At 43.3% G+C, this 14,410-nt stretch overlaps 2 protein-coding genes and 1 long non-coding RNA gene across 3 annotated transcripts in view; 1 reads left to right on the top strand and 2 right to left on the bottom strand.

The window, feature by feature from the left end:
• LOC119653596 (general odorant-binding protein 72) overlaps positions 1–14,410 on the top strand; it is a 30,704-nt gene that overhangs the window by 5,603 nt on the left and 10,691 nt on the right. The gene's annotated exons all lie outside the window — the stretch shown is intronic.
• LOC119653594 lies at positions 556–8,856 on the bottom strand. Its single transcript, XM_038058343.1, has 5 exons — positions 8,700–8,856; positions 1,224–1,302; positions 1,073–1,158; positions 865–1,013; positions 556–799 (listed from the first exon to the last, which is right to left on the bottom strand). Exons 1-5 carry the CDS (start codon positions 8,766–8,768, stop codon positions 727–729), a joined length of 456 nt encoding a protein of 151 aa, XP_037914271.1. The 5' UTR covers positions 8,769–8,856; the 3' UTR covers positions 556–726.
• On the bottom strand, positions 1,654–7,836 carry LOC119653597. The gene is made up of 2 exons (XR_005249726.1): positions 2,710–7,836; positions 1,654–2,627 (listed from the first exon to the last, which is right to left on the bottom strand). It is a non-coding gene; the product is annotated as an uncharacterized LOC119653597 (long non-coding RNA).

Genomic DNA, 14,410 nt, shown 5'->3' with positions numbered 1-14,410 from the left:
ACGGGCTCCACTCATCTGCCAACTTCCAGGAGTTTCGCTGATGTATGACAGAAGTTCCTTCAACTCTTTTAGGACTTTTTGGTCTTCCAGAGGTATGTTTCGCTTGACAATGGAAGTAGCCTTCATTTTCCGTTACACCGCTGTCTCCTCTGCCCTTGTCTTTCGGATGAGGTGCATACCCTCCGATGAGATGACTTGCTAGTTGGCGAACTGGGGCTTGCAGCTGGCTACTATCTTTGCTAGAAAGTGTTTTTATTGGTGGGATTGGATTATTGCTGAGACCGAAGTCGCTGTAATATCCGTTTCAGAGGCGTTTCCACGAGATGTCACTGTGATGTAATCAGTTAACAGAACGCCATAGTTGGTAGCTCACCTATTCTGAATCGTTTGCCAAAGCATAAGTCCGTGTTCATACCGGGTTGTCATTGTAGGGACTCGCTCTCAATCAGCTTCGAGATTGCGCCATAAATTTTATAATGGCTATGAGTGATATACCAAAAGCGGTGATTTGTGCTTTTCATTTTTTCCTTAAAGAACACAAAATGTACACTAATAGGAGATGTTAATGATAGTACTTTATTATAAGTATGTTCGCTAAAAAACGCAATGTCATTAATTGCTGTAGTCCTCACGTTACATCCGTTACGTAATTAACAGATAGAAAATATACTTCAATTTGCATTTGATTCGAATCGACACGTTCCGCTACATGTGAATACAAATCGATCAAAATAATTTTCCATGTATGATTCCATAAAAATCCGTTAAACATTCCATTGTTTTAAAAGCTCTATCACACCTGAAAGAAATGCATAAAAACTTGAATAAAACGGGGAAGATACAGATTCTTTGGGTAGAACTTACTCGGCCTTTTCTTCAATGTCACCACATCCGAGAATGACAATTTCCGCGAAGTCAGTTGTTTCGATTTTAATGTGATCGGGATTAATTTTACCCAAGATTTCGGTCAGTTCGTTGGTTCCTTTTTCACTGAACTCACCTTTTTCAGTAAACTTGATGGTAAAAAAATAATTAAAAAAGAAAGATAATCAAAATTATGCCAAAAAGTTACCACTCCTAATTTTTTAAGTGTGCAAGCAAAGAAACACTTTCCTTCGTCTGATGCTGAAGAATTCCCAATCAGAGGGGCAAGATTATCTAAAAATGGTTTAGGAATTTTAAATTTTATATTTGACCAAATATTGTAATTAAGGTACACTTACCAAATGTCACTTTAGCTGTCTGACATTCTTTTGCCTTTTCAATCATGAATTCTTTGACTTTTCCTTTATCAATTTCTGTCTGAAACAAGGCAGATATTTAAGCGATTGAAGGATATCTTTGGCTCCTGCAGAAATGGCTATTATGATAAAACTATCTTTGATATACGAGGTAAATAAATATGGGTAGGGGGTAACTGTAAGCCAGAACCATGGCAGACGACTAGAGAATATTGCATGATTTTTAAAGAGAGTATCCCTTACTAATTCCAACTGCCATCGTTAGAGCTCCTCTCTCCAGCCCAGCTCTGTCAGACCATCATTTCGATTTTACTTCTTACCATTTCTGCGTCTGCTCCTTATTGCTTCCTTCGTTCAGCAGCTTCTTTAGTCTTACTCGGATCACAACATTTCCGCAACCATATTTTCCGGGCTCATCCTCATTCCCAGCGCTTCGTTGATATTTATTTTCCCCATTGCCAACTTTGGGTAGCGAAACATCACATGCCCTTGATCCTCATGCCATTCCATCCAGGACAATTCGGTGCATCAACCGCCCCAAAGCGAAGTAGATACTTTCTGTACCAGCTACCGTCTGCCATGAAGAATTAGGTAATATGGTAGTTGGTCTCCCCATGTTTTCGCTCAAGCCACGTTACGGATTAGTCTGTGCATTGCCAGAAATCATGCGATACTGTCCTTACCGAACTCTTGCGCCCTTCTTCTGTGTGTCCTTTACGTACAGTATTGCATGATGCACAATAATTGTTTCTGTCCACTGAAATCATGCCCGCCACAACCAGTACTGGTTCATCTGATGTTGTTTTAAAAGCCTTAGTAGCTAAGGCGAATCCACCCCCTTTCATTTCTGAGAGTTTACAAGTGCCTCCGTCCACAAAAGTGATGAGGGGAGCAGAATGGATTGAGCCACTCCAGCTAGAAGCGGGGTTTTAACCCGTCAGCTTTCGGCAACATTTTTGCGATTGCCACAGTGGCTTTAATTTCCTTTTGGTATGCTTACTCTGGTCTCTAAGCTGAGTACAATTATCACCCTCAGGTACTTGATAGCTGGCTTTGAGTCAACCGTATGTTCACCGAGCTCCACTTTCTTCTCCTTACGATGTTTTTGTATTTAATCTACTTTTCATCTCCAGTTGTGATATGGCCCCAGAAAGGTTTGACTTTGTACCGTGCGAGCAGAGATATGCATATGTTGACTCGACGACGATGACACCCATTCCCAATATTTCCAGATAAAGCCTGGCTTCAGGATATAGTTCCAAATGGTTTGGCGAATTGAATTCAGCTTTTTTTGTGATCTCAAATGTCATCAAGGAATTCTTTTCTCTAATTTGGTCTCAAAATAAAAGGAAAAAATCAAAAGCAGTCACCCAGAGTATGGATTATCTGAAAGGTCAAAATCTCCCAGTTAAAATTTTTCGAACAATCTTTTGCATCTTTACCTTCACTACCCCACATTTTCACATACCTGTTAAAGCTTGTTGCAACCTAAGCGCTCAGCACTTTCCAGTAGACCTAATATATGACATTCTGCAGCAGAGGAACCAAAGTGAAGCCCTGTGTTACTTCCAATATAACGATGTGTCGTTTAGGGCAGAGAGTCGCCTATGAGGGGTATTCTTCGATCAGACTTGCCAAGTAACCGGCAACATATATGTCAGGTAAGCCAAATGCATTTTTCATATCCAATGGAAACATGACACAGTAGCCGTGAGAAATCATCCACCGTGGAACGTGCGCGCCGAATCCACACTGGCGCTGGTAGCCACTGATGCTTTTGAATAGCTTTTGTTATAGAAGAAAACGTCTATCATCTCTCCTGTTGTACCCAACAGACACATCGAGCGATATAATGCTGGAATACCAACTTCTGCTTTTTCCACTAAATAGGGAATAGGCTTCTTCTATGCACGGTCTGGAGGTGTCGGCGAAAGGTCACGCCTAGTCTCCACTGCTAGCTTGAAAGCTCCATTAGAGATGTCTTCCAAACCTGGGGCCTTGTTGTAGACGATCCTACCACACATCCCCGGAAGTCTTCCTCGGTTACTAAAGGTATCACGCACTTGTTGAGCTGAATCACCGTTTGCATTTCACCGCTTTGGTGGTGAGAAAACAGAGTGGCCAAAATCATTTCCAGACAACTCAGGCCGTACTTTTTCTCCTTCGTCGTGGTGCGCTACGTAGAGAAATCTTTTTCGGACGGTAGGGTTGGTAAATAGGTCTATGTACAAAGTGTTATACTCCTGAACGATACGCCGTCAGACTACCAACTAAACACTCCCCCATCGAGTGAGAATTAGCCTGGAATCTTTTGTTACGTTACTTTGGTCCAGCCTTCGAGCTTCCCCGCTGTGGGGAGCTTTCAACTCTGGGAATTCCATTTACCAACGGGAGGAAAAAGAAGGAAGGGAACTGTTAGTTTATGGAACCCCCTGCAATCGCTAAGTAGAGCATAGCAGTTGTATATGTGAACTCCTTTCACCTTCGCTCTCATGAAATTTTCATCTGCGTGCTCTATTAATTCTGCTGCTGCGCTTGGCCTGTTTTACCTTTGACTCAAATTCTACCACCGTGATTTCGATATGGCTCACTAATTATGGCATATCGATATCTTTTATCGGATGGTATGTGAGAGAAAGTCCTGAACCGTCTGGTAGTGGTTGAGGTTGATTTGTATCAATTTAATCTGTGATATTCTGGACATTGGCTGTCTGCAATGTGCCGATCGCCCACACCCTCCTTCCCTTTGCACAGCAAGCAATTTCGGTCAACTCCACAGTCCTTGTTGGTAAGGTCTTCCACTCCAGATCTTTTGCATTGCTTCCATCATTCTTTCAAACTGGTACATGCTTTTGCAGTATGACCGAAACCAAAAGTATCTGAGGCACCACTTCAGTGCCGCCTAGTCCTTAGGCTGACACATCTTCATGCGGCTGTGTGTTAACAGAGTGGAGTCTTGGGGTACTTCTACCGACTAAAATAACGTTAATAACTGGATGATTTTTTTGATAATATTTCGGGAACAATTTGCGGTCATCTGCAATGCTATAAAACATATCAATATAAATACCAGCAAAAAAGAAAATTGTAATTATTTACATTATACTCTTCTGATAATGTTAGTGCATATATCCTTCACCATGTTTGAAGATGATGATAACCTCCGGTATTAGCTTCCTCTGATTTCTCCTTTCCCTGGGTACCACCTTTCTCTAGGCATCCGCATCCCTCTTGAGAGATTCACTTTTTTCTTTAGAATTGTGGCTACATGTTTACCTTCTTTAGCTTTCGTCCGCTTCAGAAGCAGGGTCAGCCTGTGTTGACCGGTTTGACAAATTTGCTTCGTCAGGAGCTTAATTTGGAGGGAGTCTCGAAACTTTCAACTCATCACCCAGCATATGAAGCCCTCGGGGTTTCACCCGTTCTCTTTACCTGCTCGATTTTGGGAGTTGAGCCCTTCTTTTCCGGGATTTACTGGCTTGCTGATTCGTTTAACCTTTCACGCCTCCTTTCTTCCGGTTTTTCTTCTGCCTTTCCTACCAACTCCCAAAAACCGTACACTTCTGGGTTTCCTGCCCTGTGCTGTAACTTTTTCTTATGCTCCTCCATCATTGGTTTTATTTCCGGTTATCTTAGGTGGACAGTCGGATCAATGGAGCAAATAAAGCTCACGAATAAAACAATAGATGTCAGCAATTCGGACTTCCAAATGAATTAGGGGAACCTATTTTACACATTATAGATACCAAACGGCAGGTAGACACTGCTGGATGCTTATGATGTGTACGGATAAGCTACCCAAATGCGGAACCGCTAAATGTGGGTATTGCCTATTAGATATCCTGTATCCAAGGTCGTTCCATTTGACGTCCGTGTGTTTGGCTCGAAGTGACCCATATTGGCTGATTGGTAGTCAAATGACAGTTCTTGCGCCCTGTGAGTTGGGGCTTATCCTGTCTTCCCTGCTTATAGTAAAAGGCACCTAAAAGTGATAGAAATTGTGGGCCAGAATCCTGCAAGTGGCAGAAAAATTTCTGAAATTTGGAGAAATCTTGGGAAAAACTTTAAACGTTTGTATTTCCCTTAATATTGAGAATTTCGCAAAAAGGGGCTTAGTTTGTGATCACTACTATTGGTAAAGAGTCTGAGCTTCAAAATGGTATATAGTTTGGGAGTCTAGGTGTCAAACTTGATTGCTACCGAAACGTCAACAACGTATCAGATAGGAACTGACCTCACGACAACGATCTTTCGCTATCGAAAACTGATTGGTTTGTGAAATCTGCGCACGCTCCTCTACAGCGGTAACGAGGGTCCTCAGAATGCTCGCTTTTTTCAACTTGAGCAGGAATTCCAACGATAAAAGCTTGACATTCTGGTCCTAAGGGAAGTGAGATGGTGGGACTCTAAAGAATGTTCCTCTCCCTTTTGTGGCAATCTGGGAAAGGGAAGAGGTAGCAGATGTAAATCTGGCGTCGGGTTGTTTCTGGCGACTACCGGAATGCGCGCTCTTTGATCTGAGGGCCTATTTCTGATCGACTTCTAACTGCAGAATTCCTGTCCAAGTTAAGGGACATCATGATTGTACAATGCAACGCACGAACGGAGACTTCCGATATAATGGAGAATTATGCTTTCTACGAGTAGTTAAATGCAGCTCAGGGAGCTGCGACCCTCAAATTCAAAGTCGACCGGTTGCATGACCCAGGTATTGCTTGACAGTGGGAGAGCTATCTTGTTGATAGGACTATACTAAGTAATCCGCCTGAGAATGTCGCTGAGCACTGGGCTGCCATCAAAAATTTTCTTTTCTCAGGTGCTGGGCAGATCGTCGGCCAGCGGATCGATGAACAGACGGCTCTACTGACTACTGCGATACCAATACCGAGTGAAACCTCGAGAAGTTGAGCGTAGTGTACGCGCGCCGTGACAAGAGGGAATATGATATTACGCTGGACAGGAAGGCGGAATATACCGGAGATCGCAATGATTTCAGAAATGTATACCACATCACGAAAGAGCTGGTATGTGGTCGCAACTTTTTCGATGATTCTGTGAAGGATATCAACGTTCGAATTTTTATCCATGATACTGGAAAACTGAAGACGTGGAAAGAAAACTCCACCGGGGTTCTTAACCATATCACATCGGTGAGATTCCTCGCCTTGTGGGTGAAATGGCTAGTCACCGTAATATGCGCATGCGGACTGCTCCTTCAAGCAGAAGAGAAATCATTTCTGCCACCAATACACTCAAAGAGGGTGAATCCGCGGGGCTTGACAATCTCCGCGCAGAGTTATTTATCGCTGCCCCCGCAGTTACTGCAGATCTGCTGTTTCTACTCATACCGAAATGTTGGGAATCCAAGATCTTTTCCAGAGAGTGGAAGAAGGGGATGATCATGAAGATTCCAAAGAAGGGAACCCGTTTTGATTGTGACAATTGGAAGGGTATCTGCGTGTTTCTTGATATCGCAAAAATTATAGCTAAAATAATCCTGAAACGCATCAAAGAACATCTGGAAAGCTTGATCGACAAAGAGCAGGTTAGTTTCCGCTCCGGATCTTTCTGCATTGACCACATCAATATCCTAGGGATTGTTTTGGAGCAGTGCGCTGAGTTTAGATCTTCGCTGCGCCTGCTTTTCATCATCATTAGAGAAAGCTTTCGATAGCGTGAACAGGGAGAATATCTGGAGCGCTCTACGCAGGAGGGGCATTCCGAAGGAACTGATACCTATTATCAGATTGACATATGATGGCGCAAAATGTCCGAGGTAAAAAATGCACCGAGATAAAATCTCGGAGGATTTTGAGGTCTAAAGCGGAGTCCGTCGGGGTAGCATCCTGCTACTGATGTTATTTTGTTTTGTTATTGGTGACGTTCTTCTCGCTACCTTGTCCTAAGGACGTGGCGGAATTTAATGACATCTTGTGAAAGTGAATTCAACTGCTGCCCAAAAGCTTAAACCTTTTGTCAGTATCTGTCTTCGACGTATTTTTGGAGTATGCTGGTCTGACACTATCTCAAGCACAGAACTTGGTCGTCGCACAAGCCTGGTACCGGTACGCGATATTGTTCAAAGTGGCAGTTAATAGGTCACACATTAAGGAGGGGCGACAATTGCATTGCGGGTTACGGCATGCAGTGGAAGCCACTCTCCCCAGATGGCCGACAAGTGGATCGCCCCAAGGATATTTAACGCAGAGCAGTAGAGGAAGGGCACGAGCGTCTCCATAAGTCGTATATAATATAATGACAGTTTAACCCGCGACGCCATTCCATTTGAAGCATGCATCACAATCACCACAATCAAATGGAAAAGAAACCATCCCGGTCGCGATCGTGAACCTTGTGAACTACAACTGGGACACAGCCAATGAAAGGTAAATTGAAAATATGAAGAAATATCATAAAACCTGACGGAAAAACTTGATACGAGTTTCGAATGTAGACTTTCATGAACCGATTACAATACATATCTATGGTAAAAAACCTGGATGAAGTGGCGTTCCACAACTGGTGTTCTTTGTGATCGACGTATCAACGAACGTCTCAAATCTAAAATTTATCGCAATGTCGTCCCTCCAGTCGCCCTCTATGGTTCTGAGTGTTAGCCGACTATAAAAGACAATGAACGGCGTTTTGCGGTAATGGAGACGAAGACGCTACGTTGGACTAGTGGCGTCACACGTTTAGATCACATCCGAAATGAGGATATCCGCGATCGTTATGGGGTTGCACCTATCGTGGAAAAGTTGCGAGAGAGGCGTCTTCGATGGTATGGTCACGCAATTCGTGCAAACGAGAATTCACTTGCCAAGATTGGTCTGAACATCGAAGTCGATGGTAAACGACCAAAAGGCAGACCTAAAAAACGGTGGCTTGATACGCTAGATGGGGATTTGAAAGCCTCGAGATTGCACCCAGATGAGGCATTCGATAGAGACAAATGGCGAAGCCGATCACGACGAGCCGACCCGGCTTGTGAAAGGGACAAAGGCGAGGAAAAAGAAGAAGATCTATGGTAAAAAACGAAGACGTGGCAGACCCTGCCCGACATGGAAGCAAGGCGTGGGTTAGGACTCCAGGCAGCTTTTAGAGGTATCGAATTAGTGTGCCTCGTTGTAAAACCGATATGTCTGGAGTACCTTTCTATCTTTCTAAGGCAAGTCTAGATTGGACACCGATTGTTGCGCCGTTGAAGATGTTGACGATTATTTTTTACTACACCAATATACAGGTTTGGATCCTTTAGCTGGGAAAGTTGATGATTTTCGAAAATGATAAAGATCTATCGACTCCCAAGTCTGTACTTGAATTGGAGTACAAACTTCTGTGTCATAAAGTCGTTGTAAAGTAGGACATATCTGCATCTACGCCGTATGAGCTCAATTAATTTATTTTGCATTTATATTGCACATATTAATAAGTTATTTTCATTAAATTTGTTCTTACTTGGACGGCTTCTGATAAGAACTGCAGCAATAATATTAGTGGGATGAAAAATTTGCTCTGTAAACTCATTGTGATGGAATAATTGATCAACACAACTGATAACCTTAACACTTAGTAATTCTTGTGTGACTATCTAACGATCATCAGTATCTGCAGTATTTATTGAAAAACTTTAACTACATACAAGTATAGTAAACAGGTTTGAAAAACTGGCGATGGTTGTAAATATGAAGAGTTATGCGGGTTCTGAGTCTAATTTCAGTATCTAATTATTAAAGTATAATAACATGATATGGATAGTACCACTGAAGAGATTCATAATCATTGTTGGATAAAATATCTTTTTTACTCCCATAGGGAACAAGTTCTAGTAGAACAAGAAACCTTTTTAAAACCATTCATCCTAGATTCGAAGGAGAGGTTTTGATCTAACAGATTTATCCAGAGTCTTCATTCAGTACGAAACCCTAAAAGAAGATGATCTTTAATCTATATAAGGAATATATTTTATTCAAAGTAAGCGACAACAACAGGCACAATTATTTATGAGGAGAAATAATGACTTACTGAACGCTGGGGACTATTGAAGCATGCAATTAATAAGTTGTGAACAGGTATTCAGGTAAAGACAAACACCTTCAATGAGAACTGGTTTAGGAACCTCATTACGATTTCAATTACTTTTCACTGGAAATTTATTGTATTTTATATTTAAATATGGTCAAGTACAGGTCTCAGAATTAGTTATAATAATAACAAATTAATTTTTATTCGTAAAATTTCTTCTTCTTCGGATAGAGACAATTTACTCATTTATTTACTCAATTAGTAAACAGCGAGCAATTCCAGTTATATGCTAAGCTGAGCTACATAAATAAAGTTAGAGCGCCAATTACAGGCAAGTTGAAACAACATAATAATATAACATTAGAGTTCGGACACCGTGAGACCATGACTGTTACTATGAGAGCAAGGAGGCAGAGTCCAGCCAGCTCAGATCTTGAGAGCCAGCCCGTAGCGGTTCTCCCACCCTGCAACTGAGGATCTCTTTGAGATCTCCGAAGATTGGTTTACCTAGGGCCCGTAGCCTGATTGTAGCTAGAGCAATCGTAAAGGAAGTGCCTGATGGTTTCCTCCTGTTCTCAGTTTCGGCAATAAGAATTGTCGGGTATGCCGAGTTTGGCCGCATGGTCCCTATGAGCCAGTGACCCGTGAAGACCGCCGTAATCTTGTATGCATTTGTACGCGTCTGCCACAGCAGCTCTCAGGATCGAGTTTTGTCATTAATGTGCCAAATCCTCCTAGACTTGGCACAGGTGAGGAGTCTTCGTCTTCTGAGGTGCGCGGTTGGACGTAGACTGCACCCGCCGAAGGATTGCCAAGAACAGTCACTCATTCCTCTGGTTGAGAACACAGAGAAAGGTGAGCTTGAGTCTGCCGTCCAGACTGTCCAACGCGTTTCTGCACTGCCCCACCAGATTAGAGGATGTCGCCGCTCAGTGCAAAGCCTTAATGGCCGCTTGGCTGTCGGTCAGAAGGCTTTGCAACACATCGCCGGTCTTGCCCTCTGCCCTGGTTGCCTAGATTTCCCGAGGTGCTTCGTCTGGGAAGCTATTGTGGCCGTACGGCTTTGCAGTCCAGCACTCGCACTCACGTAGTCTGACAGCACTGCACGTTACAATGTGTTTAGTGTGAAGGTCCGGGGGGAGGAAGTGTAGGAGTACACTGAGAGCATCTATCGGGCAGGGCTCTAGAACCTCGGTAGCATCTGCATACCCGGCTCTTTGAATCCCTTTAAGCTTCGTTCTATTGCACGTTTTGTTGAAAACCTGTCACCATACAATAGAACCGTACATTAGGGTGCGATGCATCACAGCTCTGTACATTCAGAGAACCTTCCTCAGGCGGAAACCACAATTCTTTGCAAAGGTTTTCTTGCAAGCATAAAAGGCTGTGTCCGGATAGCTGAGTGGTTAGAGCGCAAGGCTGTCGTACGGAAGGTCGCGGTTCAAATCTCACTGGTGGCAGTGCAATTTGTATCGTGATTTGACGTCGGATACCAGTCGACTCAGCTGTGAATGAGTACCTGAGTCAAATCAGGGTAATAATCTCGGGCGAGCGCAATGCTGACCACATTGCCTCCTAGTGTACCGTTACGGTCTTGAATGAAGTGCTCTAACACACTTCAAGGCCCTGATCCAACATGGATTGTTGCGCCAACGATTATTATTATAAAAGGCTAAACAGGTCTTCTTAACTCGCAGTTCTATGTTCAATCTCCAATTTAGCTTCGGATTCAGGATTACACCCAGATACTTTACGATGGAAGAAAGAACCAATCTTTGCTGGAATTCAGATACCCCTGTCTTGGTGGTGAATGCTATTTATTCTGTTTTGATTGAGATTATGCCGAGTCAGCACCTTGCGGTCCATAGGCACATCTTTACCGCTCCTTCCATGATGTGCTTTATAATGGAAGAAAACACCCCCAACCTGACACCAAAATCACCAAATCGTCGGCATACGCCATCACCTTCACCCCATTTCTACCCAATATTCGAAAAATTGCACCCATCACTATTAACCGCGCTACTCTGGGACGTGACTCTGTTCAAGTTGTTGCCTCCCAAATCCGACTGGATTATCCTGGTTCATAGCATGGATATTAACCAATGCTCCAATCCAATACAGGTCAAGGCTTCCTTGATGGCGTTGGTGCTAACATTGGCGAATGGTCCTTCTATATCCAAGCAGGCTGCTATGGTATACTGCTTGTACTACAGCAACTGCTCTGCGTCTGAACCAGCAGTTTCAACTTTTCACCAGCAGATTTTGTGCAAAAGCCTTCTGACTTTTTAAGAAAGGATGAGCTTCTATGTTCCTTGGACAGAATTTTACTGAGCCTTGCAGGTTCGCTGGTGCCTTCAATATTCAGGCAATAGTTCAACCAAGACCATCTCTTGGCAGTCTTTGATGGCTGACTTGTACTTTTTCAGACAGTTCTTGTATAGCTGCCTGTAGTAGGTTTTGAAGATCTCCCTCCTTCCCCTCTGAACAGATTTTAATCAATTTCTACATTCCTGAACTTTTTGGAGGTTATTAAAGTTGAGAGTTGCTCAAAGCCCCTGGTGCAGCTTGACTATCACTATAGATTGCTCCGATCTGCTTATCTTTTAATTGCTCGTCGATCACGCAGGTTGTTGGGCTTAGGATCGCATAAACTTGAGGCATTTGGTTGGTTGGTTGCATATTGTCGGAAGGAAAATGTCCACATCTCGTTTCTAACCAAAAGGTAAATTCCTGTTCCAGAATCCTGTTCCGTTTTTGAGCTATTGGTTAAGAAGACTTCAGTTTATAATGCAATTCATTCTTCTAGTTTCCCCATATGCATAGAAGTCGCAGAATCAGAACGGATTACAAAACTGGATTAAATTCTGCCAATATATCTTCCAAAGCTCCCCTCACGTCCTCTATCTCTTCATCGATCGAAATAAATTAGTCCTTGAACTGCTCTAGTCTCTCCCTTTGCCTAATACGCTTTTTTGCCTCCTCTAACTCTTTCAACCTGCACTGCAGTCGGAGGAAGGATCTGGTCCATCGTAGATGCCCATCATCCCGTCAGCCAAACTATCGATCGACATCATTCCAGCAATCGCGTAGGCCACATCCTCTGAGATGGTTCTAAAACCAATAAACTCTTAAATGGGTCTTCCTATAAACCAGACTCATCTTTTGAGCATTGCATGCGGTATGCAGTGCATTTGCCTAACCTAGCGTTGAGCAGTATCGGGTTTACCACTTTAGCTATAAGCAGCTTGCTTTGGTACCATCCTTGCCAAGGCCGTATCGGATGCCTTAACGCAAAACTGTTCAACCTCGCATCTGTAACCCCGAGCCATTTGATTACCGATTATGAACTGATATGCTTTCCCATTCTGCTACGGGAAGTTATCTGCTTACGCCATTTGGTGATGAGCATCGCCTCGGTTTTGTCTACCGCGAGTGCAAGACCTGCCTCTTTCAGTCAATTCTTTATAGCAGCGATTGCTTCAAATGAATACGTCCGCGAGATATTGTGCAGGAATAACTACCGGTGTGTCATCGGTGTAACACACTATAGCGGCCTCGCCAGGGATTGGGATGTTAAGGGCACTAGTATATATGATATTCGACAAAAGCAGTCGCAGTGCATAGCCATTTGGGATGCCCGTGGGGACAATGTACTCTGCACGTCCATTTTCTGGCTCGGCCCATATTTTTCTACCTCTTAGGTAGCTGTTGACAGTTACAGTTACAGTTACATCTCAAAGGCAATCACTTCGCGATGCTTGCTAATCCTACCCTTTCCGCTCATCGCATTTCCAGCTAAGCCAGTGAGCAGTTTCCTGGCTTCGATAGTTGATCTCGCCGTACGGAAGGCGAATTGTCGGTCTGATAAGTCCACCAGACTCTGTACAGCCGGGAGCAATCTATTATAGATTATTCACTCCAGCATTGTCGGTAGGAAGATGGTTTACCAGGAGGCTTACCAGGTTTAGGCAACAAAACTAGCTTTTGATATTTTCATGTCTCAGAAAAGATTTCATCTATAATACTTACATCAGCTTCAGAGGTTTGTTTGGTATACCATCGAGGCCCGAAACTTTGCTATCTTCCAGTCTACTGGAAATCTCCAGTACTTCTTTCGTCGTTGCAAAAAACATACATTGGTCAGACAAAACGACTGGTGCATGCTCGAGTCAAAGAGCACCTAAAGGAGGGAGAATAAGCCAAAAGACACAATAAGCAGCATATAAAATCATCCGTATCGTGGTCGAAATACTAAGATAGATCAGGCAGGTTAAGATTGACCCGTATGAAAAGCTTTTCATAGAAACACTCCTAAACACGGAACTAACCAACAACCAACAAAAGGAACAATTTTGGTCTTTCTATAAGACACTGAACAATTTTCAAACGAAACCGGGATATGCAATTTGCGGAGGCCCCGAATCTCCCCGAAGGAACCCTTTAGGTGCTTCAAGGTCAGCAGTCCTTTTCGCTTCACTGTATAGCTCTCTCCAAGTTTTTTTGAATTTCCTTGTAAACAGGCTGTAGTACCCTCATCAGTCCTACCTATTGCTCTCCCGGCCGCTCGGCTGGCCCTATGACATGACGGCCAAAGAACAGACAATTCACTATTCCGCCAGCAAGTAGACTTTCTACTGGGGAAAGTATAATGATTTCGCGTCGTTAAGTCGCATTCCGTCGCCTGGTATAGTGTCCCGGTCTAATCGCACATTTATGAATGGTTGCTCGTCAATAGCTTTCGCAGATCAACCTCACGTCCTCTTCATTCTTGGAGGAGCAGGTCTCCAACCGCTTGGCTTATTCATCGGATCAAAGCCGATTTCCTGGTGATCGCTGTATGCATTTATTTAACAGACAACAAACAGAATAAACTTCAATTACTTACTGTCCTCAGGAGGAGGAGAAAGCAATAATCTTATCCCACGCTTAAAGCTACTTAAAGTGGGGAAGTTAAAAGGATCAAACTGTTGTGCGTTGTAATTTCGGCAAAGCCTAGGAATCGGGGAATGGGAGTAGACTTCGAACTCTGCGAAGGGAACATTGAAAATGTCTGCGTTAGATGTGTTATAAGGCGCAGAACGGCAGATGATGTCGTTAGTGGCGGACCAGTCCATCAGACCCGAGGAAAGTTTAAAAAAAAT

Source organism: Hermetia illucens, chromosome 4 (genome assembly GCF_905115235.1).
Source record: "Hermetia illucens chromosome 4, iHerIll2.2.curated.20191125, whole genome shotgun sequence".
Lineage (NCBI taxonomy): Eukaryota > Metazoa > Arthropoda > Insecta > Diptera > Stratiomyidae > Hermetia > Hermetia illucens.
The sequence above is the reverse complement of the archived record's forward strand: the minus strand, read 5'-3'. Positions and strand labels throughout refer to the sequence as shown.

What these genes read in the sequence shown, in the direction of transcription:
- LOC119653594 (XM_038058343.1), bottom strand. Translation starts at nt 8,768, where the DNA reads ATGAGTTTACAGAGCAAATTTTTCATCCCACTAATATTATTGCTGCAG. An exon ending in TCTTATCAGAAGCCGTCCAA is followed by an intron (nt 1,303 to 8,699) that starts GTAAGAACAAAT and finishes GCCTTGTTTCAG; the next exon opens with ACAGAAATTGATAAAGGAAA. An exon ending in CACTTAAAAAATTAGGAGTG is followed by an intron (nt 1,014 to 1,072) that starts GTAACTTTTTGG and finishes TTTACCATCAAG; the next exon opens with TTTACTGAAAAAGGTGAGTT.